At 40.7% G+C, this 27361-nt stretch overlaps 1 protein-coding gene and 1 long non-coding RNA gene across 19 annotated transcripts in view; one reads left to right on the top strand and one right to left on the bottom strand.

The window, feature by feature from the left end:
- camta1a (calmodulin binding transcription activator 1a) overlaps nt 1-27361 on the bottom strand; it is a 422828-nt gene that overhangs the window by 164086 nt on the left and 231381 nt on the right. For all 18 annotated transcript variants that reach the window (XM_083569715.1, XM_083569716.1, XM_083569723.1 and 15 more), the window contains one exon: nt 11891-12026. In XM_083569715.1, the coding sequence (XP_083425841.1) occupies nt 11891-12026 (136 nt within the window). The remainder of the gene's footprint in view (nt 1-11890; nt 12027-27361) is intronic.
- On the top strand, nt 11489-26514 carry LOC310741752. Its single transcript, XR_014538057.1, has 3 exons — nt 11489-11580; nt 22932-23072; nt 25263-26514. It is a non-coding gene; the product is annotated as an uncharacterized lncRNA (long non-coding RNA).

Below are 27361 nucleotides of genomic sequence, written 5' to 3'. Positions count from 1 at the left end.
TGAATGAGCACAAATCTACACAAACATACTCCAAAATCTAGTCAAACATCTTCCAAGAAGAGTGCAGCTTATTATAAGAGCAAATTGGGGACTAAATGTGGAACGGGATGTTCAAAAAGCACACAAATCTCTCTTTTAAATAGATAAAAAGGTTCAGAATCACACACAAGAACAAATGCTCATTACCTTTTAGACATTTTTGAAAACGGCTCTACTCCTCTCACCCCTAAATGAAACCCTCCCTTCTTCTGCCCTCTTTATCTCTCCATACAGCACGTTCTACTCTTCTCGATGTGATTCCTAATAGATCGCTCTCACAGGGTATCCTCTCCGGAAACCCTTGAAGAAAGAGGCTGGATTTAGTGTGATTGTGAGAGGGTGTAAGTGGTTTAAAAGTGGGAGACTCGTGATTTTGTGAGCTTTTGCACTGGAGCAAACAGGCACTGCTATAGATCTTTGTCATGATATCATCAGTATCCGGTTAGTGCTGTAAATCGGGCGTGGCTTTTTACAAAGCTCACCTCGAGCTCTGACAGTTCCTCTACCTTAGCTACATCATTCGAATTCATAATTGGTCTGAAAGGAAAATGAGTAAGGCACTGTGTTTTAACTCACTTAACACACTTATCATTCTGTTTTAACTTTTAGCTCTTTGTTCAGCACAACGCAACATCTTTGACTTGATTGACCACATGATGAACGAATTTAGTTGGTTCTCTTGCTTAAAATATTATCAAGTTAACAGTCTTTTTTAATCCATTGTGCCCTTGGCCAGGCAATTACTAAAGCTTCAAAGTAAAAACCACCTGATTCCTTGACTTTCTGTTGTGTCCGGTGAGATCCGAGTCCCTATCCACACCTCTAATCTCAAACAGATGCCCTGTGAAAACAATACAAACCCAAAACAACCACAAAAAAGCCACAAAAACAAAAGTGTGTAACTTTCCCACTTGTATCTCTATTTGTATTCATTTAGAACACATTATCTGCTCATTCTGAGTCATTTATTCATTTTTGGAGTTTGAACGAGATGGATGCTATCCACCCAGACGAGAAAACGTTGCCTTTATAAACCTGGCCTCCTCTTATTCCAGTGAATTAATCAGGTTCTCACATTAGGTATATATTTCTGCAGTGTAGCTGTTTTCCCAGCATCCACCATGATGTGAATATGAGTCCTCTATTGTTTGATCCCCATCCCTTTCCTCTCGTCCCCATCCTGTCCCTCTTTTACATTTACATTTAGCTGATGTCCTTATCCTAAGTGACTTACAATTTCCCCAATGATACAAGCAGTTGAGGATTAATAACTTGTTCAATAGCCCAGCAGGGGGAGCTGAATGGTGCTGAGATTTGAACTCATATTTCTGATTAGAAGTCCAATGTCTTAACAACTGAGCTGCCCCTAACCTGTCTTTTATAATTGGTCTACAGGTACAGCAGAACACATGTGAAGTCTGTGTATACTGAAAAAAAGGAATAACCCTAACACTGAACTGAACAGGCATCTGACAGGAAAAAGATGGAGAGATGTGTGTGTGTGTGTGTGTGTGTGTGTGTGTGGAGAAAGTTAGACTTAGAGAATTTTTATGTTAAATATTAGTCCCTTCCACCTCACCGTAAAAAACAGGCATTCCACAGGCACTACATCATTAAATATAAACACTTTAGTATTCGCTTTGAACTACCCTTAACTGGCACTCATTAGGCAGGCGTTAAAACCTGGATGTTGGAAAGCTGCTCCTTTTTTTATTTTTACAGTTAATAAACATTATATACTTTTAAGCTTGCACACTGTATGTCAATAATGCATGGCTCAGCCACGTCAGCTCACAAGAGTATAGATACAGAGAGAGGATCTCCGCTGAGCTCAGTGCGTGTGTGTGTGTGTGTGTGTGTGTGTGTGTGTGTGTGTGTGTGTTGGGGGGGACGATATGAGTCCTAGTACAGAGATCGATTCGGAGATTTCTGCCAACACTGCAAGAGGCAGAACACTAAGTATTTACTGAGAGAACACACACACACACACACACACACACACAACACACACACACACACACACACACACACACACACACACACACAGGGAGTCAGAGGAGGATGACGTTAGACAAAAAAAACGTCAGCGAGTGCCCCTGGTTTTCCCAGTACTGGCAAATATGCTGCTCTGTTGCTTCAGTTCACAAAGAAATGAAAGAGGGAGAAAGAGACAGAGAGGGCAGCCTTAAACACTTTCAGATCCATTTCCATTTCCATCCCTTAGCTTTATGCTGACGCTTATAAAACTTGCACTGCATAATGCCAGTGATGATATCGGTACCTGTTTAGTGTTTCAGATATACGTATATGTATTTGGACATAAATCAGAAGTAGATGTAATCGAAATTATAATTATTTTACCATCCATCCATCCAACCATCCATCCAACCATCCATCCATCCATCTATCCATCCATCCATCATAGTGTCACAGAAGCTTATTCCAGGGAACTCACACACAGCAGAGACAGGATCCAAAACTCCAAACCTAGTGGGGCAAAACAAACATGCCAACCACTCGGTCACTGTGCTCCCTTTTGTTATAATTGATGATGATGATGATGATTAGGGGAAAGAGGGGGATAAGCAGTACTAGTAGAAGTAGTAGGACTAGAACAAGGCAAGAACTAATTCTAATGGAAATTATATGTGAATAATGCAGTTTGTTACATCTCTGCTCTACGTTCGTCTTCAAACTACAAAGCGAAAACAATGCCGAGTCGCCAAGTCCGAGGTCTCCCATGGAGCGTCGGAAAAAGAAAAGAGGACCGTTTAAAGTGCATTTAAAGGTGTACGCAGTGTCTTTGCTTTGAACTTGCTCGTGTGAGATTTGTGTGCTGTGTACTGCAATTTCATCATCGGGCACGCTGACAAACGAGCCAAGAGCTACGCGCTCGCTGACAGGAAGGCAAATGCAAAACTAGCACCCTGAATCATACATCATAACTAAGACGTTTCCTCACGATTACACTCTGTATATAATCAATATGGGGTCAACACCACCGCACATGTATGAGTAATATTAAGCGTGTTTTTTTTTTTTGTCCATGCGTAATCACCGGTACGGTAATCTGCCTGTCATAAACTTCAGCCTGGCCACAGTTAAGGGCTCATTATGGCACTGAGGTGAATGAGGAGGTATAAAGGAGTGAGTGAGTGAGGCAATGAGTAAGTGAGTGAACGTTGCTATCCAGCTGCCCGTAGGTTATATGACTGCACGTCTGTCTGTCTGCAGCTCGCTAGCCTTCTCTCTCTCGTTCTCTGTCCTGAGGCTGGACTATTAAATGCAGCCTCTGCTCAAATTGCTTTTGTGCGGCTCCACTGAACAGGTGGATGATGACAGGGGGAACGGCGGTATGCTCCGATTGCATTTTAAAAGGCCTGCCCACATCTGCTGGGAATCAGTGGCATTCATACCACCACCCAATTTTACAAGTCATCTACTCCTCGCCACATTAGCGCTTTATGTTCAACTTCTAAATTCATTTACATTGACTCCGTCGGGGAGGGACGCGCCGCCACGCAGTCTAAGAAACCCATTTCCTCCTTCATGCATGGCCATTCAGGGGGATGCTAACACAAACATAGCACGCTATGCTCATCAGCTGCTGCTCATGTGGACTAAGGAGGCGGGGATTCTCAAAGCTCCTGAAATTTAGGTGGAGGAATGTGACGTCGGATCCTAGCAGTAACTAGCTGCAGTAACTAGCTGTCATTTTAGCATGGTTTCCTTGGCATAGGTGCCTTTTTCAGGCTTGGATTGTTTTGGATGCTTTTATACACAGTAATGGCTGTATTTTATTCATGAACACACACTTCAACTACTACCATTTCAGACGTTAGATTACAGTCTCAACAGTAGAGATTTCAACTGCACCAGGAAACAGTGTGTAATAGTGACAACAAAATAAAGCATTCAGTGGAAAAACAATTGCCGATGAAAAAGATATTTTAAAAAGTTATTTTAAAAAGTGTAATAAATTTTATGAAAAAGAAAGAAAGAAAGAAAGAAAGAAAGAAAGAAAGAAAGAAAGAAAGAAAGAAAGAAAGAAAGAAAGAAAGAAAGAAAGAATTTGCAGGTGTCATTGTGAAAATGAAATCCGTGTCACTAATTGGGTGTCCTTATTGCCATGCAATTAATTCATATGCACATACATAAGATATACAGTATATATATATATATATATATATATATATATATATATATATATATATATACATACATACATACACACACACACACACACACACACACACACACACACACACACACACACACACACACACACACACGCATATATGTATATATACACATACACACACACACACAATTGGGTGCCCTTATTGCCATGCCATTAATTCATATGCACATACATAAGATATACAGTATATATATATATATATATATATATATATATATATATATATATATATATATATATATATATATATATATATATATATTTATATATATATATATATATATATATATATATATATATATATATATATATATATATATATATATATATATATATATATATATACGTATATACAGTGGGTACGGAAAGTATTCAGACCCCCTTAAATTTTTCACTCTTTGTTATATTGCAGCCATTTGCTAAAATCATTCAAGTTCATTTCTTTTCCTCATTAATGTACACATAGCACCCCATACTGACAGAAAAACACAGAATTGTTGACATTGTTGCAGATTTATTAAAAAAGAAAAAGTATTCAGTATTCAGACCATTTGCTCAGTATTTAGTAGAAGCACCCTTTTGATCTAATACAGCCAGGAGTCTTTTTGGGAAAGATGCAACAAGTTTTTCACAACTGGATTTGAGGATCCTCTGCTATTCCTCCTTGTAGATCCTCTCCAGTTCTGTCAGGTTGGATAGTAAACGTTGGTGGACAGCCATTTTTAGGTCTCTCCAGAGATGCTCAATTGGGTTTAAGTCAGGGCTCTGGCTGGGCCATTCAAGAACAGTCACGGAGTTGTTGTGAAGCCACTCCTTCGTTATTTTAGCTGTGTGCTTAGGGTCATTGTCTTGTTGGAAGGTAAACCTTCGGCCCAGTCTGAGGTCCAGAGCACTCTGGAAAAGGTTTTCGTCCAGGATATCCCTGTACTTGGCCGCATTCATCTTTCCCTCGATTGCAACCAGTCGTCGTGTGCCTGCAGCTGAAATACACCCCCACAGCATGATGCTGCCACCACCATGCTTCACTGTTGGGACTGTATTGGACAGGTGATGAGCAGTGCCTGGTTTTCTCCACACATACCGCTTAGAATTAAGGCCAAAAAGTTCTATTTTGGTCTCATCAGACCAGAGAATCTTATTTCTCTGTTTTTTAGCAAACTCCATGCGGGCTTTCATGTGTCTTGCACTGAGGAGAGGCTTCCGTCAGGCCACTCTGCCATAAAGCCCCAATTGGTGGAGGGCTGCAGTGATGGTTGACTTTCTACAACTTTCTCACATCTCCCGACTGCATCTCTGGAGCTCAGCCACAGTGATCTTTGGGTTCTTCTTTACCTCTCTCACCAAGGCTCTTCTCCCCCGATAGCTCAGTTTGGCCGGACGGCCAGCTCTGGGAAGGGTTCTGGTCGTCCCAAACGTCTTCCATTTAAGGATTATGGAGGCCACTGTGCTCTTAGGAACCTTAGGTGCAGCAGAAATTTTTTTGTAACCTTGGCCAGATCTGTGCCTTGCCACAATTCTGTCTCTGAGCTCTTTAGGCAGTTCCTTTGTCCTCATGATTCTCATTTGCTCTGACATGCATTGTGATCTGGAAGGTCTTATATAGACCGGTGTGTGGCTTTCCTAATCAAGTCCAATCAGTTTAATCAAACACAACTGGACTCAAAGGAAGGTGTAGAACCATCTCAAGGATGATAAGAAGAAATGTATAGCAGCTGAGTTAAATATACGAGTGTCACAGTAAAGGGTCTGAATACTTAGGACCATGTGATATTTCAGTTTTTCTTTTTTAATAAATCTGCAACAATGTCAACAATTCTGTGTTTTTCTGTCAGTATGGGGTGCTATGTGTACATTCATGAGGAAAAGAAATGAACTTAAATGATTTTAGCAAATGGCTGCAATATAACAAAGAGTGAAAAATTAAAGGGGGTCTGAATACTTTCCGTACCCACTGTATATATATATATATATATATATATATATATATATATATATATATATATATATATATATATATATATATATATATATATACATACACACACACTGTATATACATTTTATATATATATATATATATATATATATATATATATATATATATATATATATATATATATATATATATAAAATGTATATATGTGTTTATAGATAGACAGACAGACAAACAGACAGACGGACAGATATCCTTTTACTCTGTAAATATCACAACACATGACACAATGCTGAACAGAAGGACTGATTTTTGGAAGCTTCTGGCAAATCAAAGGAACTCCGCGTTACAGCCATAACAAGCACTCAGCATTTGGAATGATAAGTGGCAATATAAATTATGAGATTGCACACACTGTTTCACCCCCACTGATGAAATTCAGTCCCTCAAATTCCGTGTTTGGATTGAACGTGTGCTGCTTGAGCGATTCGGCTGCCACCGAACGATGACGAAATCATGGAACGTGCCAGGAGAAAACTAATTACAGCTTTCTTAAAGAGAAAGCATGGGTGAGTTTTCACGAGAGATTCATTCTGCCCCAAGTTCCCGGCTAGCACGTGCCTTTTAATTAGCTAGGATTAATGGTTTAGGACGACTCACTCTTGCTTGAGATATAAAAATCCATCAAAACTTTAGAACAGGCACAGAGAGAAATGAGCTACAAAGCCTGTTATGGGATTTCTAATGACTGCACGGCACTGTGAAAAACGAAGAAGCCTTCGAGTAGTGTAAGAAAACTGTACTGCAATTTCTTAGGTTTTTTTTTGTGTCTTTTGTTTTTTTTTTTATAAGGACAGACCTTGCCAATGAACCCTACAGACATGATAAACATGATTTGACAGCTCCATCCTCTGTGCCTCTTTCTGTCGAGCTGAAGAGTCAGGGTCATAAAGGGACAAGGTTTCTTCCCTGCCAAGTGTGACACAGCGAAAAAAAAAAAAAAAAGGCAGAGTTACATGTTTCACAGTATTTCAGGTTCTCCTCTTCATTCAAGGATTCCTAAAACAAAAATGTAATCTGATGGAAAGAGTCAAATAAAGGAATTAGGTTAGAGTAATCCAGAGGAAGGGGGCTGAGGGTCAGAGTTCAACCTAATTGATTACTAATATTGATTACATGAAGTTTGAAAGAAAGATCGCGAAGAAGACGATGTTTGCCTTTGGTACTTTCTCTTGCCGTTTTTTTTTTCTACTAGAGAGTGCCTTTTAAGTTTACTTCCTCCAAATCACATCTGGATGTGCAAGCTGTTGCTTCCGGCGACTGCATCTGCAGCCGTGTGCTCTAAGTGGACACACTCCTCTCTCAGCAGCATGTGGCACATCACAAAATAATAACAATTTCCTAAACAATTACAGACAAAATGCCCTCCCAGAGTGCGAGATGTGCTGGTAATTAGAACCAAAAAGAGGGGTCTTCTGACGTGAATACCCATAGATGTTTAGTGTTTCAAACAACAGTGGTCTAGGTGCCGCTGTGTTCAACCCTGATGTTACGGACACACAGCGCTCTCACTCCACCCTAATCGCCCGCTCGAATAGTGTCCACTCGATTATAGCATTAGCAACAAGCGTTTTGACATCTGTCTTCATTATTATCAATAAGGAGGAGCGACTGAGTCGCAGGTCTGCTCCATTAGCTCGAGTGGTCGCGCACTTGTACGGTTGATATGGCGCATTAGATGGTTCCAACGCGAGCTAATATGTTGGGACTGAAGAGGACAGGGTGATTACTTTGGGGGAGGAGCAGTAGCCGGGGCACTGAGCCACACCGCTCAGAGGCCTGTATATCGGTCGAGGTAAAGAGAAAGCAATTGCATCTAAATAAGAAAGCTTATTGCAATCTGTATAATTACCACGGGGTAATGAAATAACTCACCAGCCGTGCCGCCTTCACTTAAGAGAAATCGATGTCTGTTCGGGAGTTTATTAGAGCAGTGAAGTACTGAGGCTGGAGGGGGGAGTAAAGGGGTCCAATAGCACAACCTGCATTAGCAGCTAATCAAGAGGCGGCGTGGGTTAAACCTTCAGCACCAATTTCTTATTCCCCCTCACTGTTATTGCATAAAATCAGGCATAGTGTGCACTGAATATACATCTTTGTCATTGCAAGTGAACAGGAAAAGACACATTTCGTAGTAAAGGTTAACCACAGCTTTAACTTTGATTTGATATCAGGTTTTATCATCAACCCTGAAGGAACACTTCATCTCATAATCCCCAAAGCCAGTCATTTTTCCAGGCAAGCACAAGAAGGTTGAAAAGAGCAATGTGCCAGTATGACACCTCTAAAATTTCCACTTTTCAGCACTTCTCTTCCTGGAACCTTATTCTCTGAATCCACCGCTCAGATTGATGGCACTTAAAAAGCCAAATAATGGAAAGACAAACCAGCTATCGAGTGCTTATCCAGAAATCATTAGGCACACAGATGAGGCTGCACTGCCTACGACTGGCTCTGTCTCATGGATGACTGGCTCGCTGATATGCTCTCTGTAGGTGGAGTCAGACAACGAAGAGCTCACACATCTCCAGTGAAAGCGAAATGGGGAGTGATGGCCATGGCTTCTTGCCTTTCTCAGGTGTCCCAGTCTCAATGATGAAAGCAGGAGGAAGAAGCAAGGGGAGAAGGGCACTCATTTATTTAACCGTCTGCCCAGTTCACCTGGAGTGATGGCAAGCCATCAGCAAGGTAGGCTGTTATTTCACGGCCTGTTAAACGCTAATGCTGTAACACGCCCTCCGTTCCAATTTTGGTGAGCGGAGAGCTTTTACGCTAGGCTCAGTGTTTGGCCAGGCCATGGACAGGAAATAGAAAAAGAAGAGTTAGAGAAAGGATGGGCAGAAGCAGGAACTGTCGTTTACATGGGCTGCTGAGCTAGCAAGAGTTCACCCACCCCTCCTTGCTCCAGCAGGCCAGCACTTCAATGCAGACATCCATTCAGACCATGGATGACTGCCGTACAACACACGCACTCCAACCTCCCTGCCTCCTCCGTTCCACATGCCTTCTCCTTCTGATTTTAGACACCAAAACTGTTGTTGGTCTCTCTGGAGTGACCAGTAATACATTCATGGATGCGATAAAGAAAAGAAGTCTGGCAGAGCCGGAGGGAAAAACACTCAGCATGAGCAAATGCTCTTTAAGGTTAAGGTCAAAACACTTATTTGTGTTCCAGTACCCAGGCCTGAAGAAGAGTTATTAGAAACTCATGGTTATTATCCCTGAGTGTGGCGCTGATTGATCACTCTTGTTCAAGCCCAGAACAGTGAAGACGCCCAGAGTGGACACTGGCACAATTTTACACAGAAATACTTGCAGTACGAGACTTCATTCATCAACATGGTCATCTGACCCAAATGCTTGCTGTGTCCCGTCTGCGGCTCTGTTATCAGACACTGTTCTTTCCAAGATTACTGTGTTCTTCACAGGACCAGAGGTCTCAGAGCATGTTGGGGATTTCACTCCCTACAAAATTCATCACTTTTTGGAAAGACCTCAACTACTTAACTCGGTCTTTAAGCCCTCAAGCTATCCTGTTATTCCAATACACTGATGCTGCTCTGACTTATATACATTGCTAAACACATGGGCAAACATTTGCTTGGATTCTGGACAACTTTGTACAAGAGAGACCATAACCCTCATTATGTTATGAATACTTTCTAGCATCACTGCTATGAACAGATTGCATTAGAAGCCATGGGCTCTACCTCTGAGCTTACTGAAAATATTTGTGCAGGGGTTTGCAAGGATGTTTTTTGTTCTACAGGAAAAAAACTGTCAACCAGAAAAAAAGATGATGTCTGCATACCTAAACTGCCTTGTGGATTTCTGTTTTTAAGATCCAACCCAGATCGTTTAATGGCTCATCCAACAGCATAAACTCAACACTAACAAAAACTAACATAATACTAACTAAATAGTAACATTTGTAGCTAAAAGTCACTTTTATTTGTATCGTCAAATCTTCGAGCAAATCAAAGGTGCGTGGGCATAAAAGTTAATGATGTGATGCATCGATTTTATTGTAATTGGTAGAAATCCATTTGTTTATATATAATTATTAGTAAATGCACTATACTTTTATTATTTAGAAAGTGACCAATAATTTGTGACCAATATTTTATATGAAGACTGATGTCCACTGCTGCTAGGTGAATATGACGTGTTACAACACTATGAAGACCGAGGCGTGTCCTAAGAGTCACATACAATAGAGATTAACATGGCAGAGGTAGAGCTGCATCTTCCTTGAGACAGAACGGGAAAAGAACTTCTGGTTTTATTCAATCTTTTTTTTTTTTTTTTTTGCACTTCAAATGCCTGTTTGTGAAAGGCCATGCGTTAGAAGTCAGAAGGCACTTTTATGATGTGTTAGAAGTCAGAAGGTACTTTAATGATGCATTTCGAAGTCAGAAGTAAATTTATGATTTCTTGTCTGTCTGAACCAAAAAAAAAAATGTCTGCCTTATTGAATTGCATAGCATCATATTTATCCATTGCATCATATTGCATTGCACTTTGTTAAATAAAATCAAAATCGATCGCATGGCATCGTTACGGGGCATTTCATTGGTAGCTGCTTCATATGTATCTTTAACATATCATATTGTTGGCTATGCACAATGAGAATCGCATCAGCCTCAGCTATGGAGATGCACTTCCCTAATACATACATACATACATACATACATACATTTATATGTATATATGAGAGAGAGAGAGAGAGAGAGAGAGAGAGAGAGAGAGAGAGAGAGAGAGAGAGAGTAGTTTAAAAAACTGTTATAATTTTGTTATAACTATATATACATTTTGCATTAAATATATATATGTTTTTGTTAGAACTGCATTGCATAAGTCAGCATTAAAAATGCCAATGTAAATTAGAGTTAATGTTATTGTAGTTTCATCTAAGCATATTAAAAGATTTACACATATTGTACTCTCCGAGTGGCCTAGCAATCGTTTGTGTGTGCCATCTTCCGTCTCTGCCACATCACACAGTATGATTGCATCAAGAAGTTCCGCTCCCTAAAGAAACACTGTCCTGCTACCATCTGCCTGCAATCTTCATAAACAATGCTTAACATTCGTCTGAAACAAACAAGCTTGGCATTGGCTCGGAAAGGCTGCCTATTGTTGGTGCAGGTCTGCACAGCGTAATTTGTGTGTGTATGTGTGTGTTTGTAAGAGAGGGTGAGCAAAGGTGCAGAGATAAATCACAAGTGGCACACACACAGCGGGGCCGTGCTGGGGCACGCCGGAGCAGTAGCGGGGCCTGCAGTCTACCTGTGGTGGCAGTGGCTCTCAGCATGGGGGAAGATTAATGCTGCCTCTCTGGAGCAAAGGTAACATCCAGAGCTTAATAAGGTACAAACAATTGCTTCCATTTTGTTTGCTACCAAGGGAAAACTAAAATTGTGCTACTGAGGTGTATTTTTTTTTACCTTCGGTATGCTATGGCAGGGTTGGGATTTTGGGCTGAGTGTGTGTGTATATGCGTGTCACGTGAAATGTTTTTTATCAAACCGAGGAACTCATGCATCTATTGAGGGGTATGGGTCGGATGTGCTTGTTGGGGTACGGGAAAGGACGGAGAAAATTCAACATATAGTAATGCGCAATTTGAGGTTTGAAAGTGCCCCAGTGATCCCTTACCTCGACGCCCTGCACTTTAAGCTTCATGTGATCTTCTCGCGTGGTCTTGCCATCTTTCCTCTTCTTCCAGCAGTAGCCGTCCTTCCTGTACTTCACCTTTTTACGGTTGTAGAGTATCATCGACCCATTCTGTGGCCTAGATCCCATTGAGACAGGGACGAGAGAAGGGGAGAGGGGGAGGGGTTGGGAAGAAAAAGGAGAAAAAACAAGATTTTTATTTTAGTCCAAACCAATACTATAAGCCTCATTTCAGAGAAGTACACAGGGGCTAATAGAGTCAGTAATGCATCAGTGACTAAGATGACACAGCCCCTTTATGGCATTTTTGCATTGGTATGCACAGTTTGACAGAGAACAAAGCAACCTTCAGCATAAATTTGCAACACTCTAGTAAGAGAAAAGCACTAAAAGTGGCCTTTCTGTTTGGTGTAAATCTCATATAGACTGGAGCATGCAAGCAGAGAGCCTGCCGCCTCTATGGTGCTTCACACTCTCAGATGAGTGGTGGAGAATGTCCCCTGAGGGTAAAAAAAAAAGAGATATCCCTCAACATTTCATTCATAATTCATTAGAACTGTACTGGCCATCGCTTGGTGGCTGATAGTAGTGCTGAAGCCTGTCTAGCTTCACATTAGGAGACTCTCAGTTTAAGCACTAGCTAATAATTACATAAAGCGAAGACAGCATGAGGCACTTATACCATATGTCTGACAAAATCCATACATTTATACAGCATTTATGCATAAAGCAAAGGGGGAAAAAGACAAACCGAGACATGCTTGGACACAGACATTCCCCATATTCTATATTTTGCCTGGCTGCTATAACAATGCAATTTCCCTTGTGGGATCAATAAAGTATCTATCCATCTTTTCACACACATGCACGCACGCACACACACATACAATAGTGCTTTAGCTGGCAGGATCTGGAACAGTCCCGAGAGGAAATGGCATGGTTGCACAGTCATTGGCTCCCCTAGGTGTTGAAGTGGAAGTGCTGTTGGCCCAGTCCTGTAGCTGGCCAGCTGCTGTGAGCTGCCTGTTAGCCAGGCCCAGCATGGCCTCAAGGTACACTGGCAGCAATCAAACCATGCCTAAACATTGTGTGGCTGGCACTGTCTTCGTGTTTATCTTCTCATTTTCCTCACTCAGTATTATCCATTATGCTGCATGCATAAATTTCTATTGCAGCTCAAGGGGCCCAGTCGCTGGTTTATTTTTGCGATTGCTCATCAATCATTTCTGGGGACGAGTGTCTGGGGCTGATATAGAATGGAAGAAGGACTCCCACTAGCCCAACTCTGTAGCGCCTTTTAATTAGAGATGCCACTCAAACTCTGCCATCCTCCATGCTCTCTTTCTCTCTTTTTCACTATGACTGTGTGCCAGGCACCAATATCCTTTTCTTCTTCCTTATTGGACGCCTACTAGGAAGGTCTCCAGTGGGAGCCACAGGATCTCCACTGCAACCCCCTAGCAAGAACTACCACTAGAAAGATCTTCACTGTGACCCTCTAGTGAAATATCCATTGTAAACCTCAAGAAAAAACTCCACTGTGACCCAGTGTTAAGATCTCCTCCCACTGCACACACAAGATCTCAACTGCAACCCACAAGATTCAATCCACTAGCTAGAATTCCCAACAAGATCTCTATTAAGAACCACTAGTGAAATATCGATTGTGCACCACAAGCTAAATTTTACTTTGATCCTCTAGCAGGATCTCCATCCAGTATACTAGCAATATTTCCCAATAGCAAGATCTCCCACTAGCAAGGTCTTCATCCACCCACTAGCAACCCCCACCTCAACCCCCACTAGCAAGAGCTCCATCCCTCACACTAGCAGTATCTCCATCCAGAGCAAGATCTTAAACCAGTGTCCCAGCAAGATCTACAACTAGCATGGCCTCCATCCACTGACTAGCAACCCCCCACCTCCCAAAAAACTAGCAATAACTTCATCCCACACACAAGAAGCATTTCTATTCAATGCACTCCCATTATCTCCATCTTGCCAAGTAGCAAGATCATTCTCTTAGCAAGGTCTATATTTAATGCAGCATCAACATCTACGCCCAACCTACTAGAATCTGACTACCAACATTTTATTTAACCTTAACATCCATTTCTTCATCATGTGTCATGGGAACTTTAAGTATTGTTGAGTATCCATGTGCAAGAGGATTATTGACAACACCAAACATAGTCCAAAGTTGTTGTTAACAAAACAAATAGACAGTGCACAGCAGCAAACAATACAAAGAACCTAAAGAATAGCCAAGTAGCATGTCAACACTGAAACATAAGACTATCAGTATACAAGGCTCAGACTCTACTCAGATGCAATATGTAAGTCTGGCATGACTTTGGAACATGATACGTGTATAGGTCTTATATAGTCTAGGAAATAAGTAAGCAATCAGGAGCTATTCAGAGGGCAGGGTAGAGGATCTCTGATGATGAGGAGGTATAATGTCTCATGCTGATGTGACTTCCATCCTTCTGGTCTTTCGCTCAGCCTCGCCATCTCCCTGGTCTGATTTTCATCCTCCCACTTTGGTCACACCAATTGCTCATTTCTGCTCCTTATTCATTCAGTCATTCACTTCATCCAGCCCACAACCACACACCACACTGCGTGGTTATTAGATTGCACTGACCTTCACAACTTAAAGACTGTTTTAGAGTAGGTCTATCCATTAGAAAATAAAAAAGAGACAAGATAAGTGAAGTAAAAAAATCAAACGAATTAGTCATCTAATACAACTGGGACTGAAGCAAAGTTCCTGTGTTAAAGGTCAGCACAATCTTGCATGTCAGCACACAGCTTTGAGCTGAAGAGCTTCTGGGCATGTCAGTGTTTAACCGAAGGTGGTTGGTACCTGGGGTCTGCCTGCAGGGCTCATTCTCATTCTCATTTTCCATGTCTGTGTACAGAAGCGATTCAATTAAACTTATCAGGAGGATGGGTATTTATACACGGGGTGAAATATTAACTGTGCTGTTATCAGAAAGCCATGACAGAAGCACTGCAATCCCTGAGGCACAAATGTGACGGATTAATATGGAAATTGAATGATGCCTAATATATATATATATATATATATATATATATATATATATATATATATATATATATATATATATATATATATATATATATATATATACATAGATTGATGACAATCAGCTTTTGCCTTCATTCTGTACCGAAGCTCATCTAGGAGCTGAGAAATCTTTTATTCACTGAAGGCAAAGGCAACTGCATTCACTCCTTCAGTTCATTCATTTCAGAGGAAACGGGAAGATGAGGAACGAGGCCACGCCATCATATTATTGAGAAAGAAGCCACTGTAAAGCAGCCATGACAACCAGTGGCTCTGATTTAAACACTTACATTAGAGATGGATCATAATGGCTCATATTATGAGATGTACAGAGATGTTTTCCATCGAGAGGTGAGCATTTTTAAATGGCAGGATAAAATAATACAAATGGTACCCTTATACTATTTATTTGCCTTAACTAGGATATATTGAGGATTATTCCATTTAGGGATGTGCCGATGCTATTTATGCTATTTATATAGAGCCCTAACATTCTACATTTGCATGTGCTTTTTTTGTATTTGTCATTACTAGTCTTGATACTGATCAGGGGGTCGAAATAAAAAAACACTCCCTGGCCTGTTCATGTATTTAAGCTACTATGCTCACTCTTTCTTAGTGTTAGCTAATTGATTTGAAATGAAGTGCATTGGTAAGCTGTAACAGTTGACTTGGATCAAGGTGGGTTGTATTTGAGAGCAGGGTTTGCACTAGAGGGATTCGGAAAGGCAGTTCAACACGGCTTATAAAGTTCATTTTATTGTCTTCATTGCCAAGAACAACATGCTGGGTAAGACCTGTTATTTTCGCTCACCTGGTTTTGCCGATAGACATGTCATTCCCCCCCTAGCCAGAGTCCGCTACAGCGCTGGCTGCTGCTGTGCGCTACTACTAATGAACTCCTCTCGCTGGGTTTTATGCTTAAGATGTTTTATCAGGTCACTTTTTATTCTAGCAAGATGCCACAGTTCTTCCCCTTGATACTTTCGCTATTAATCACAAAATGAGTCCAGAGCATTTTCAGATATCAGAGCGATTATCATCAGTGCATTTTATACAATAATGAAAGTGTGATAAATTGTCACAATGCATTTTTCTGAAACACTGTGTGCGTTGCGTTATTAAGTTTCATTTAATTAGTGACACTGATAATGATCACATCCCGAATCATGTGCATATGAACAGGAATTCATCAGAAGCTCATCAGGAAGAAACAAAGATATTGTTGACACTACAGTCACTACACACTACCTGATATTGATTCCGATCTGCCTCAAGCCTGATTACGTGTACTGAGGAATTGATAATGTATTTGATAATGCACAAAACTCTTATCGAAATTGGAAACATCTGATGCTAATTGATGGTAAGATGTTTTGCCTAACTGTAGGTTTTTTTTATACTTATAAATATACTTATAAAACTTATTCATTACGTTTGTTTAGAATGTTGAATGCTTTTTTTTTTGGTACATCCTACATACTGTGTTGACTGCCATGCATCCTAATAAAATCTTTAAATATTGTGATATGATATTTTTGTCAAGCAAATGAGTGTGAGATGTGAGTGCGTGTGTATGCCCATGTTCTTGGTGTGCACATCACATGCACTAGATTTTTAAAGAGGAATGTGTTTGGCTAAGTGTAGCTTTGTAGCTTCTCTACAAAGCCAGATGATTAATGCCACACTTGCTGTTTTTCTCTGCTACTGTGCCTGGCTGGGAGGAAACTGAGGGGGGAGAGAGAGAGAGAGAGAGAGAGAGAGAGAGAGAGAGAGAGAGAGAGAGAGATGGATAGTAAGCGAGTCAGGAGACAGAAGAAGAGAGCAGGAAAGGCTTTTGCAGTTTTAAACTGGTGGCAGCAAGAGAGAGAGAGAGAGAGAGAGAGAGAGAGAGAGAGAGAGAGAGAGAGAGAGAGAGAGAGAAAAAGAAGAGTGCACGCTTTTTATCAATTACGCATCCTTTCTGTTAGCTGCCACGTTTTTAGACACAAACACATACACATACACACATATATATATATATATATATATATATATATATATATATATATATATATATATATATATATATATATATATATATATATATATATATGTGCGCACATATATTTGCGCAAATATATATGCACACTTATATGAACACATAAACACAACCAGCCAAGCACGGATTCTTCCCGACTCGATCGGCTGCTTTGACACACAAACAGCTCACTTATTCTTCAAAGCTACATATCACGCTATAGCATTTCCCCCTGCTGCACAGCGACAGCCTGAGTTTAAACGACACATCATTAAGATCTTTTGGCTGTGCACAGCCGTTACTAGTTCCTGTCACGTACTGCACATGCAGAGCTCATCTGTGCTTGCTCACACTCTCCACCAGTGCACTCACATACACACACACACACACATGTGCCGATGTGTGGTAGGCAGTTTTCTTTCCATGTAATATACTGTAATTGCACTATACATTCGGCCCAGTGCCATTTAACTCTGGCATCATGTGATCACCCCCCGGATCATGTGCTTAAGAGCAGGAAGTCAGCAGACAGCTCATCAGGAACGAAAAAAAAAAAAAAAAAAAAGGTTGACACTACAGTCATTGCCCCAAACCTGACACTGATCCTAATCTGCCTCAACACTACTACACAAATGCAAGCAGCCTTAACAGCTGGATTCAATGCGTGTACTAAGGAATTGATAATGCACTTTGAGTGCACATGTGTATTTACAACTTGAAAAAGTATGACCTAAAGTGCTATTTAGACATGGATAAGATTTCCTTACATACGTGTGTCTGTAAGCACCATTTCCGGAAAACATCTACAGTATGGCATGATTGATCTCTCAGGGATAGGAGTGTTGTCCTAATGTATAGGATCGCATTAACACTTCCATGTGTACTACATAGGTGGTATCAAAGTTTCGAGACTAATGATGCTAACTGGTGCTATCCTGACCACATGCATTACTACATCTGCGATTTCATCATGGACAGCAAGCAAAGCAACGTGAAATTCAACATGAGACGTTTGACATGACATACGTTTGACATATGCTGCAATGAGTATGAGTCGTTCACTGTGTTTTGAGTGGTGCGTGCTTCAAGAGCAGAAAAACACTGGAAGAGTTCAGGAGGACCTTCAACGAGCTCAACCCTTAAAAATGTTGAAACCATTCAGCTTTTTTGTGCACGATGATCATCGGAGAAGATCTCACTTCCACACCCTTCCTACCTGGCTCCTGCGGACTTCCCCCACCCTGAAGATGAAGATCCAACACAAGGGTCGCTGTTTTGACACCATTAAGCAGATCCAGAGTGAATCGCAGAAGGTGCTTGGCATGCTTTAAAAAAGAACAATTCCAGGACACATTCCAGAAGTGGCAGAAGCGCTGGGAGCGCTGTGTTGCTGTGCAAGGGGACTATTTTGAAGGTGATTGTGTGTTAACATACGCAGATAAATAAAGTACATTCTTGTAAACAGAGCAAGTCTCAAAACATTTTTGTAGTGCTGATTAGGTTTTATTATTAATAGGTCACATGGCTTCAACATTTTATGTAGACTTTACTAGAAACTCAAGAACGTATTAGTATAGATTCTTATTCCATGATATCATCTTTATTTTATTCTGCTTCATTGATTTGATTTTGGCTTGAGGAGATAGGAAAGAAGGCAAGAGTCTTTCAAGTGGAAATTTTTTTTAGAAACAATATAAATAAAAAATTCTACACCAGGTTCTGCTTAGTTTTGCATTCTGTAGTGTTATTCATGTAGCATCGTTATCCTGGAGGAACGTTCTTTGATTCAACAGTGCACATGTACTATATATGGTTGAACTCACAATAAAGCCCACTTGACGACTTGACTTGACTTGACTTGACATGACTTGACTTCAGACGGGATTATTCTAACTGCTGCTTTTGTACACGGTCAAATCCTGGAGATACTCCATTAACAATCACATGACCTGTTCCGAACAGATTTTTAGAATTGCACTATATTTCACTAAAAAAAGTCATGTTTTCAGCAATGCAAATACACACACACACACACACACACACACACACACACACACACACACACACACACACACACACACACACACACACACACACACACACACACAGAGCTATAGCCCAGCATTTATTATGCAGCATTTTAAACAGATAAATGTTTCAATTACACACATTTCTGCAGCTGTGCCATTTTTCACTCAGACTATTAGCTTGATGTTTTCTGGTGGTGTAGGTAAACAGTTTTGTGTGTAACTGGTGGAGATCTCAGTGGTGACACTTCTAGTTAATTGTCGAGAAAAAAAAATAAACTAAAATAAACATTTTGCAGATAATAATTGATATAATCTGTCTGGGAACTGCAGAGACAGAAGTGAAGGAAAGCTACAAGTCTAAAGACGAGCAAGCTTCAAGCCTGAATTATTTCCTTTTTTTTTTAGGGGCAGCTTTACTGTATGTTCTATGTATGTTCCACTTCTTTTACGTTTCACTTCCTTCTTTTTATTGTTTAAGTATAAGTCTGCCCCTCGTGTTTATGCTACACCATACTGCAACGATTTTACCCATAAAAATGCAATCTGCTTCATCGAGTCTTAAAGGCGATGGTCTAGGAACACTCCTCTAATTGCAAACTCCTTCCCTGAGACTTTTACTTCTTCAGTAACAAAAAAAAATTGTAATATAAAAACTGCCAAGCTCAGTGTCGTAAACTGTGTGCATGTTATTTCCATATGTTGAATGGTCAGGGTCATCCAAAAAAAATCAATAAATAAAATAAAACAATTACCTCAGTAGTAAAGGTCTGAATAGTGCTTTAAATATGTGTAATAAGTCCTGTGTGGGTCTGTCTGCTGAGAATTATATACTATAAATGCACAACAACAAGGGAAACACATTAAATATGTTTAGGCTAAAATATCCGAGGTATTTAGTGACTACGGTGCTGTATTTTCTCGTCACAGGAATACTGCTGGAGCAGTTTCAGTGGTGTTTTAATAGGAGAAGCAAATGATCTCAAACATAAACAATAATAAGAATGATACACGATATGGACGAGTTTGTGGACATCCCGAACATCCCATTCCACATTTAATCCCCATTTGCTGTAATAATATCCTCCACTCTTCAGGGAGGATGTTCACTAGATTTTGGAGTGTGCTTGTGGAGATTTGTGCTCATTCAGCTGCAAAGGTATCAGGAAGGTCAGGTAGTGATTTAGGTGGGGTGAGGAGGGTGCAGTCAGAGTTCCAATTAATCTCAATAGTGTTCAGTAGAGTTGAAGTCAGAGCTCTATGGAAAGCCACTCAAGAGCTTCCAATCCAATCATGTCCTCATGGAGCTGGCTTTGTACACAGGGGCATGGTCATGCTGGAACAGGTTTGGATCTCCTGGTTCAAGTAAAGTGAAAAATACTGCTATTGTATCTTAGGAATCCTTTACAGTTGTGTGCCTCCAACTTGGTGCTAACAGTTTGGTAAAGAACCACATATGGCTGGAAAAATCAGGTGTCCCAATACTTTTGTCCAAAAAGCGTAGCTATGTTTAGGTTTGACCATTAGCTCACTTTATCGTCTCAGAGATTCTGAGGTAAATCACATTATTCTCTTATAGAATGTTATCAATATTAAAAAGGTACATACATGTCGATCATAGTAGCTCAAACCATACTGTAGGACAGTGTTCATGACAATATTAACGCGACACGGGATGCACACAAAGTGCAGGATGCAGGGGGCAGTATGAGACATTGCAGGCTGCTGACCTTTCCGACTAGTGAGCTTCTCTCTATCTCTCTCTCTCTGTCCCTCTAGCTCTCTTTGAAGTGATTGCCTGAGAACTGACGCCCTTCCAGCACAAAACAGATGTTCCCCGTTCAGTTATCTCGAACGGGGGAGGGAAAAAAAAGGAGAGACAATTGAAAAAGAATATAAATAATGCTGATACACGTGCAGCCTGCTGCTCTTAGACCCAGGATGGAGGGATGAGGGGGCCAGGAGGGGGCTGTGCCCGCCTTATCGCAGCTGTGCCAGCCTGCTTTGCCTGACAAGTGCCAGCGATGAGACAGCTGATAGGCATCCTGTGCTCGGTGCTCACCTCGGAACACACCGAGACAGAAAGAGAGAATGAGAGAGAGAGAGGAGAGTAAGACAGAGAGAAAGAATAATGGACGGACTCGAGAGAGCGGTGCTGTGACATCAGTGATACAAGCGTCGTGTTTTAAATCTAGATTAGCTTGCTTGTGTGTCCAGGCTTGGCCTAGTCCATTTTCATTGAGCTTCTAGCAGCAGTTTATGGTCCTGAACATCTCCACTCGGTCTGTGAAGAGGAGTAACACTGCTGTAGCCGACTTTAATTAAAGCTTTTGAAGAGCAGGCAAGCGTGTATGAATAAATCAGTGAATAGGTCGGCCTTGGTGTGTTTGTCAAAGGTGTGGGTTTTTTCCCCTGTGTGTGTGTATGTGTGTGTGTGTGGTGAGTGTCGAAGTGTTGGACCAGCCTCATTCTCCAATCTTGCCTCTGTCACCCAATCTACGACCTCCCAGTGGGAGTTAAATTCGATTCTTTCGATGCCTCCAAGAAATCTCTAACAGCTGGCAACATGAAAGCAATGTTTGCACGTATATGTGTGTGTGTGTGTGTGTGTGTGTGTGGGTGTGTGTGTGTGTGTGTGTGTGTGTGTGTGTGTGTGTGTGTGTGTGTGGGTAGGACAGGCAAACCATGTTTTCTGAGCTAATGTCGACACCAGACTCAGCACGCGAACCTCCACGCTAATCACATGTTTGCATTTCCCCCTTCACGTCTTTAAAAATGCGTCGCACGTCTCCTTCCTGTAATTTTTTTCCTTCTAATTTTAACGAGCAATGACATAGTGTACTCCTCTAGCTGCCGGGCTCCAAATTGCTGCTGGGATTATTGTGAATGAGCTCGATCGCGTCCGCTTTGCTCCGCCGTTCGCGTGCTGCGCCTTCTGTGTTTGCCGTCTGATTTCCTGCAGCGGTTGCTTATTATGGCGAAGAGGATACTTTGTACTCACAATAAAAAAATAAAATAAAAAAATAAAACCCAGGGATAAGGGAATTGCTTCCTGCCTAATTTCGTGTAGCTCTCAAATCTTGGAACCCACGAGAGCATTTCCTCGCGAAAGCAACCCTCGCTTAAGCAATTAAATGAGGAAAAATATGAATAAATAACAAACAACTGGGCCGGCTCTCGAAAAAACATCAAAGAACTAAAACAGGTTAGATTTTTCGTTCGTTTGCGTTGACATTTTCATGATTCGAATTAGATTACACTAAAATCATCCGACCCCCATTCTCAATAAGTGCCTAATAGCCTGTGTATTCAAGTTTCAGTGCAGTTACGTAATGTAGTACTTCTTCTACCGGCTGGCTCTTTGACGAATTTCTAATTCACACGCCCGGCATGTGTGCATCACTGACGCTACCTCAAGAGAGACGTGATTCGATGTCGAGAATGCGCCGACGTTTATCGTTGCTGCTAACGAGAAATTGTTTTTGTTTGGCTATTTCTTTTATTTCTTTCCATTTTTTTTTTTCTGACTCGCAACATGTAACTGAATGATTTCGCCTCCCTGGCGAGCGCGAGCAAAGGAATGGAAAATAGTAAGACAGGAGCCTATTAACCTGCAGAGAGTGTTTTTTCTCAGAGCTTGGTTTAATAAGAGAATAAGAGAGTTAGAGGAAGGCAAGAAAACAAAGGCAGAGACGGAACGCTGACATTTACTGTTGTCGAACAGCGAGAGAGCAGCTCGAGAGGTGCCAGTAAAAAGATCCCATCATTCCCTTAAACCAGATTACAAGCCTGGCTTATGCAAGCGGCGTCTGGCTCCCCCCTCTATGACAGCTTCCAGTCGGTGGTAAAACAGCGAGTGGCCTGAATGCTTTTCTTTTACAGGCCGTAATGTGTGTAAAAACACAAACCAGCCCGAGACTACGAGAGGGGTGAAGTGACCAGGACTCCCATTACAGCAGGTGCCTGCGTGGGCTTTATGGATCACCTGGGCATGGCCTTCGCTGGCTCATCCACAACTGTCAGGTGCGCTCCACACTTCCAACCCTCCACCCCATCTCCTCCAGCCACGACCCAGACATCGATCCTCCTCTGCACACAGCCACATGGCCAGCTATCGACTACCTTATGATTCATCTACAATGTAATTCTGCAAGCTCAGGGAGATCAGGCAGACAGACACGAGAGAAAGGAAATAAGAGAGGAGAAGAAAAGAGACACGTGAGAGGACTGCTGCGAGAGAAAAACAACCAAACCTACTTTCAAGCCAGACTCTAGCAAATGGAACACCAATGCTGTATTATACAATATTTTGATTAAGTCTTAAAAAAGTGGGTGTGTGTTTGTCTGAGGGGTGGGGCTTATTTTATTCCCACGCTGTTAAAACACATCTTTGTGCTTGTCTATCTGACTCACACATACACACAAACACACACACACACACACACACACACACACACACACACACACACACTGCACTGTACACGCTTGAATTAAACCAGGAAGTGTAGACAGATGTGGAGGAAGAGACACGTGAAGACGTGAAGAAACTTGACCCGAACAAAACCAGAAGAAGGGAATGCAGAAGTGTGCTAGCAATCAACAGGATTCTCTGATAGACTGACACATAGTTACTGATCATGGAAACCAAATTATTAATGATGATGATGATGATAATAACCAACTTTTTAAAAGTAATTTTATTTGGGAATGGAGCCTTTATTCAAAACTCAAAGGATTATTTTCCCTGAGTCCCTGCATATTTCTTATATTAGTGAACTTAAACTAATATAGTTATTTAAGATGAAAGTTGTGTGTGTTTGTCACATTTCTAGCTAGAAAAGAATACTACACATATTATTAATGGTCTTTCACAACCCAAAGGGTTTTTGCTTCTTGACGATCGTCCAGTTCACACCATTTGTTTTCACTTTAAAATGAATTTTTTTTTTTGCCCAATTTCTTCTTCATCACCACCACCACTTGTTTTTCTTAAATGCAAATCAGATTTTTCTTTCTCTGTACAAAATGTTGTTGGTTAAGTAAAGATCTAGCCACCTTGAGAAGATGATAAAGAGAGAAAAAAGCGACTGAAAGAGCAGAAAAGAGAAACTGGTTGGTGTTCCAGGTTTAGGATCAAATAATGGAACTGCCCTCGAATTGTGAGTCTCTCTCTCCTTCTATTGCTCTCTCTCTCACTCTCTCTCTCTGTGTAGTAAAGCGAATCAAAGAGTATTTTACACCTTTCACCCGCCAATCACAGCCCCATTCCCAGCAACCCCATAGGAGCAACATGGAGCTAATTGGTGCCCTGGGAGCACTGCTTCTCCACCACTGTCTCACACTTCTCTCACACTTCTCTCTCTCTCAATCTCTGTCTCTCTCTCTCTCTCTCTCACACACACACACACACACACACACACACACACACACACACACACACACACACACACACACACACACACACACACACACACACACACAAACACTGAGCATGGTGTAAACTAGCACACAGACACATGATTGCACACAAGGAGAGGGAAGGAGAGTGAAAGAAAGCTGAGTGCCCTCGGAGACCCACAGGGACCAGACAGAGCAGTTTTCTGACTGGGGCCATTTCTGTTTCTGTAACGTGTTTGTAGTGTGATCTGCTGAGGCAGGCTAGAGACGCCAAAGGAGAGAAAAGTAGTGTTATGTGCTTGGGGAAACACTGCAACGTGTACCATTCACACCACAAAGTCAGGGACAACACGTATAAAGGAGACCCTGGCTCCACTATAGATCTGTGTTTGTGTGTGTGTTTGTATGTGTGTGTGTGTGTGTGAGGGCTACAGCTATCGATTATTTTAGTAATGGAGTATTCTATTCATCAATTCTTCGAGTAATCGGATAAGAAGATTTGTTTTTGTTTCCTTTTTAGATAAAAAAGGTTTATTGCTAAAATTGCATAAAATAATATCAGTGAAAACTAAACTTATTGAGTTCAATTAATGACCATATTAAATCAAAATGCAAACAAAAAATATATAAATAAAAGTATAAAAATCAATTTAAAATTACTTAAAAAAAAAAGCTAAACGCACTGTGCAGTGTTTTCTTTATGTTTTAGTTGGAAACGATCCCAAACTTCGGAAACTTTCTGCTGTTTTCTTTGGCCTGAATCTTCTCCTTTGCCCTCGCTGTTTTCTCCCCGTTCCTCCATTTTTCATTCTGCAGGGTCTTCTGTGTTACCTGTCCAGAGCGCTCCAGAGTTTACCGGGTGGTGTGTCAGTAACAATGGTCCGTGGGGAAACACAGTGCTCTGTGTGTATTTAAATGGACTAAACGAAGCATCATAATTTGCCTCAGTGCTTTTTTTTCTTATTCGAATTACTTGAGTAATCGTTTCAGAACCTAGTGTGTGTGTTTATGTGTTAGCTAAACTTCAGTTAATAATTTAATATATGTATAATTGTCTTGTTTTTAAAGCTTTTTAGTCCTCTAGGTCCAGAAAAAAATATTTTATAAAAGTTCACATCTGTGAAGTCACATGACACAAGGAACCAGAGTTTATACTGGCATAAAACTAGCGGACTGAGATCTGATCTGTGTTCTGGATGCCTGATTTTTGCCATTTGTTCCACCAATACTATATACATGCCTTACTGTCTGTATATATGTGTATTTCTGTGCTTGTGTTTTTCTGTACCAGGCCTCTGTCCCATCTGAGTGGGTGTGAAATACAGAACGTCTTGCTGTGCGCTCTGTTCTTCAGTCCTACTGTGCCTCACGTCTAGGCCAGTGACAAAACTGTCCTCCTATTTGAACCAACATATTTTGAATAAGTCGGTCTATTTCAGTACTGCAGCTTCCTCAAGATGCGAAGAGAAACAGCAGAACGTATTTTATATACAGCAAATATGTTATCCCTGGTGAGGAACTGGTACATAGATTTATACATAAAACTTTTCCATTCTCTGTCTTTCTCGCATATCTATCTCAGTGAACAACTAGGCCAAATCAATATATGACATAGCCAGCATTTGCTTTAGTAATTCTGTCAATTTTGAGATGTGCTGTACCTTGCATCTATCTATCAAGTAGAACAAGCTGCATGATGAAGTATTTATTTAAAATTTTTAACTTTTTTTTATGACATTCTGATTACATAATGCATATACGGTGCATCCGGGAAAGTATCCACATCGCTTCATTTATTCCACATTTAGTTACAGACTTATTCCAAATTGGATTACATTTGATCGAGCTTGAGAGATTCTGGACAGGAGAATGGGAGAAACTGCCCAAAAATAGGTTCTGCCAAGCTTGTAGCCTCATACTCAAAAAGACTTAAGGCAGTCATTGGTGCCAAAGGTGCATCAACAAAGTATTGAGCAAAGGCTGTGAATACTTATGTACTTGTGATTTTTTTTTAGATTTTGTAATTAATTTTCACAGATTTCGAACAAAATTCATTCACGTTGTCATTATGCGGGATTGTTTATAAGATTTTGAGGAAAAAAATGAATATTATTAATTTTGGAATAAAGCTGTAACATAATAAAATGTGTAAAAAGTAGAGCCCTGTGAATACTTTCCATATATATATTATATACAGTATATATTTATTTATTTATTTTATTTGGTTTGCGTATAAAGTGAACGGAAAACCTTTTTTTTTTTTTTTTTTTTTTACAGAAAATATGTATAAATTGTAAACAGGTCTGCTAAAAATAAATAAATAAACAGGTTGTACTGATGCAGAAAAATACTTTATGGTTGTACAACACACCCTATCATATTTGGTTCCTTGTGTGTTTTTGTGTGTGTGTGTGTGTGTGTGTGTGTGTGTGTGTGTGTGTGTGTGTGTGTGTGTGTGTGTGTGTGTGTGTGTGTGTGGAATTAAAAAACAATTACCAATAATCAATAATTTGCTGACAGGAAAAAAGAACAAGGTGTTCAGGTCCAGCTGCATCATTGAAGCACATCTTGAAATTACTGCAGTTAAAAAAATCGTACTTTCAAAAGTTGTACTGGTACTTTTCCAGATGTAACACTCAGATGCAGAAAAGTAAAGTTGAGCAGTGTGAGAGAAGAAACACAGCAACCTAACAGGCTCCCTAGTGTAAAATGCAGGTGGGGTAAATAGAGAGAGGTATGAGAGTTGAGAGGTACAGAAGGGCATGTGAGTGTGGTTAGGTTGTTAGATGAGTCCTACACTGGTCTGAGTTAGAGTCCAGAACAGGACTCATCTCAGCTCACATCTGGTGTTTGGCTAAAGCTCTAACTCAAAAATGTAATGACAACCATTAAGTGATTTAGAATGAAATCATGGC

The sequence above is a fragment of the Silurus aristotelis genome (genome assembly GCF_946808225.1).
Source record: "Silurus aristotelis genome assembly, chromosome: 19".
NCBI lineage: Eukaryota > Metazoa > Chordata > Actinopteri > Siluriformes > Siluridae > Silurus > Silurus aristotelis.
The sequence above is the reverse complement of the archived record's forward strand: the minus strand, read 5'-3'. Positions and strand labels throughout refer to the sequence as shown.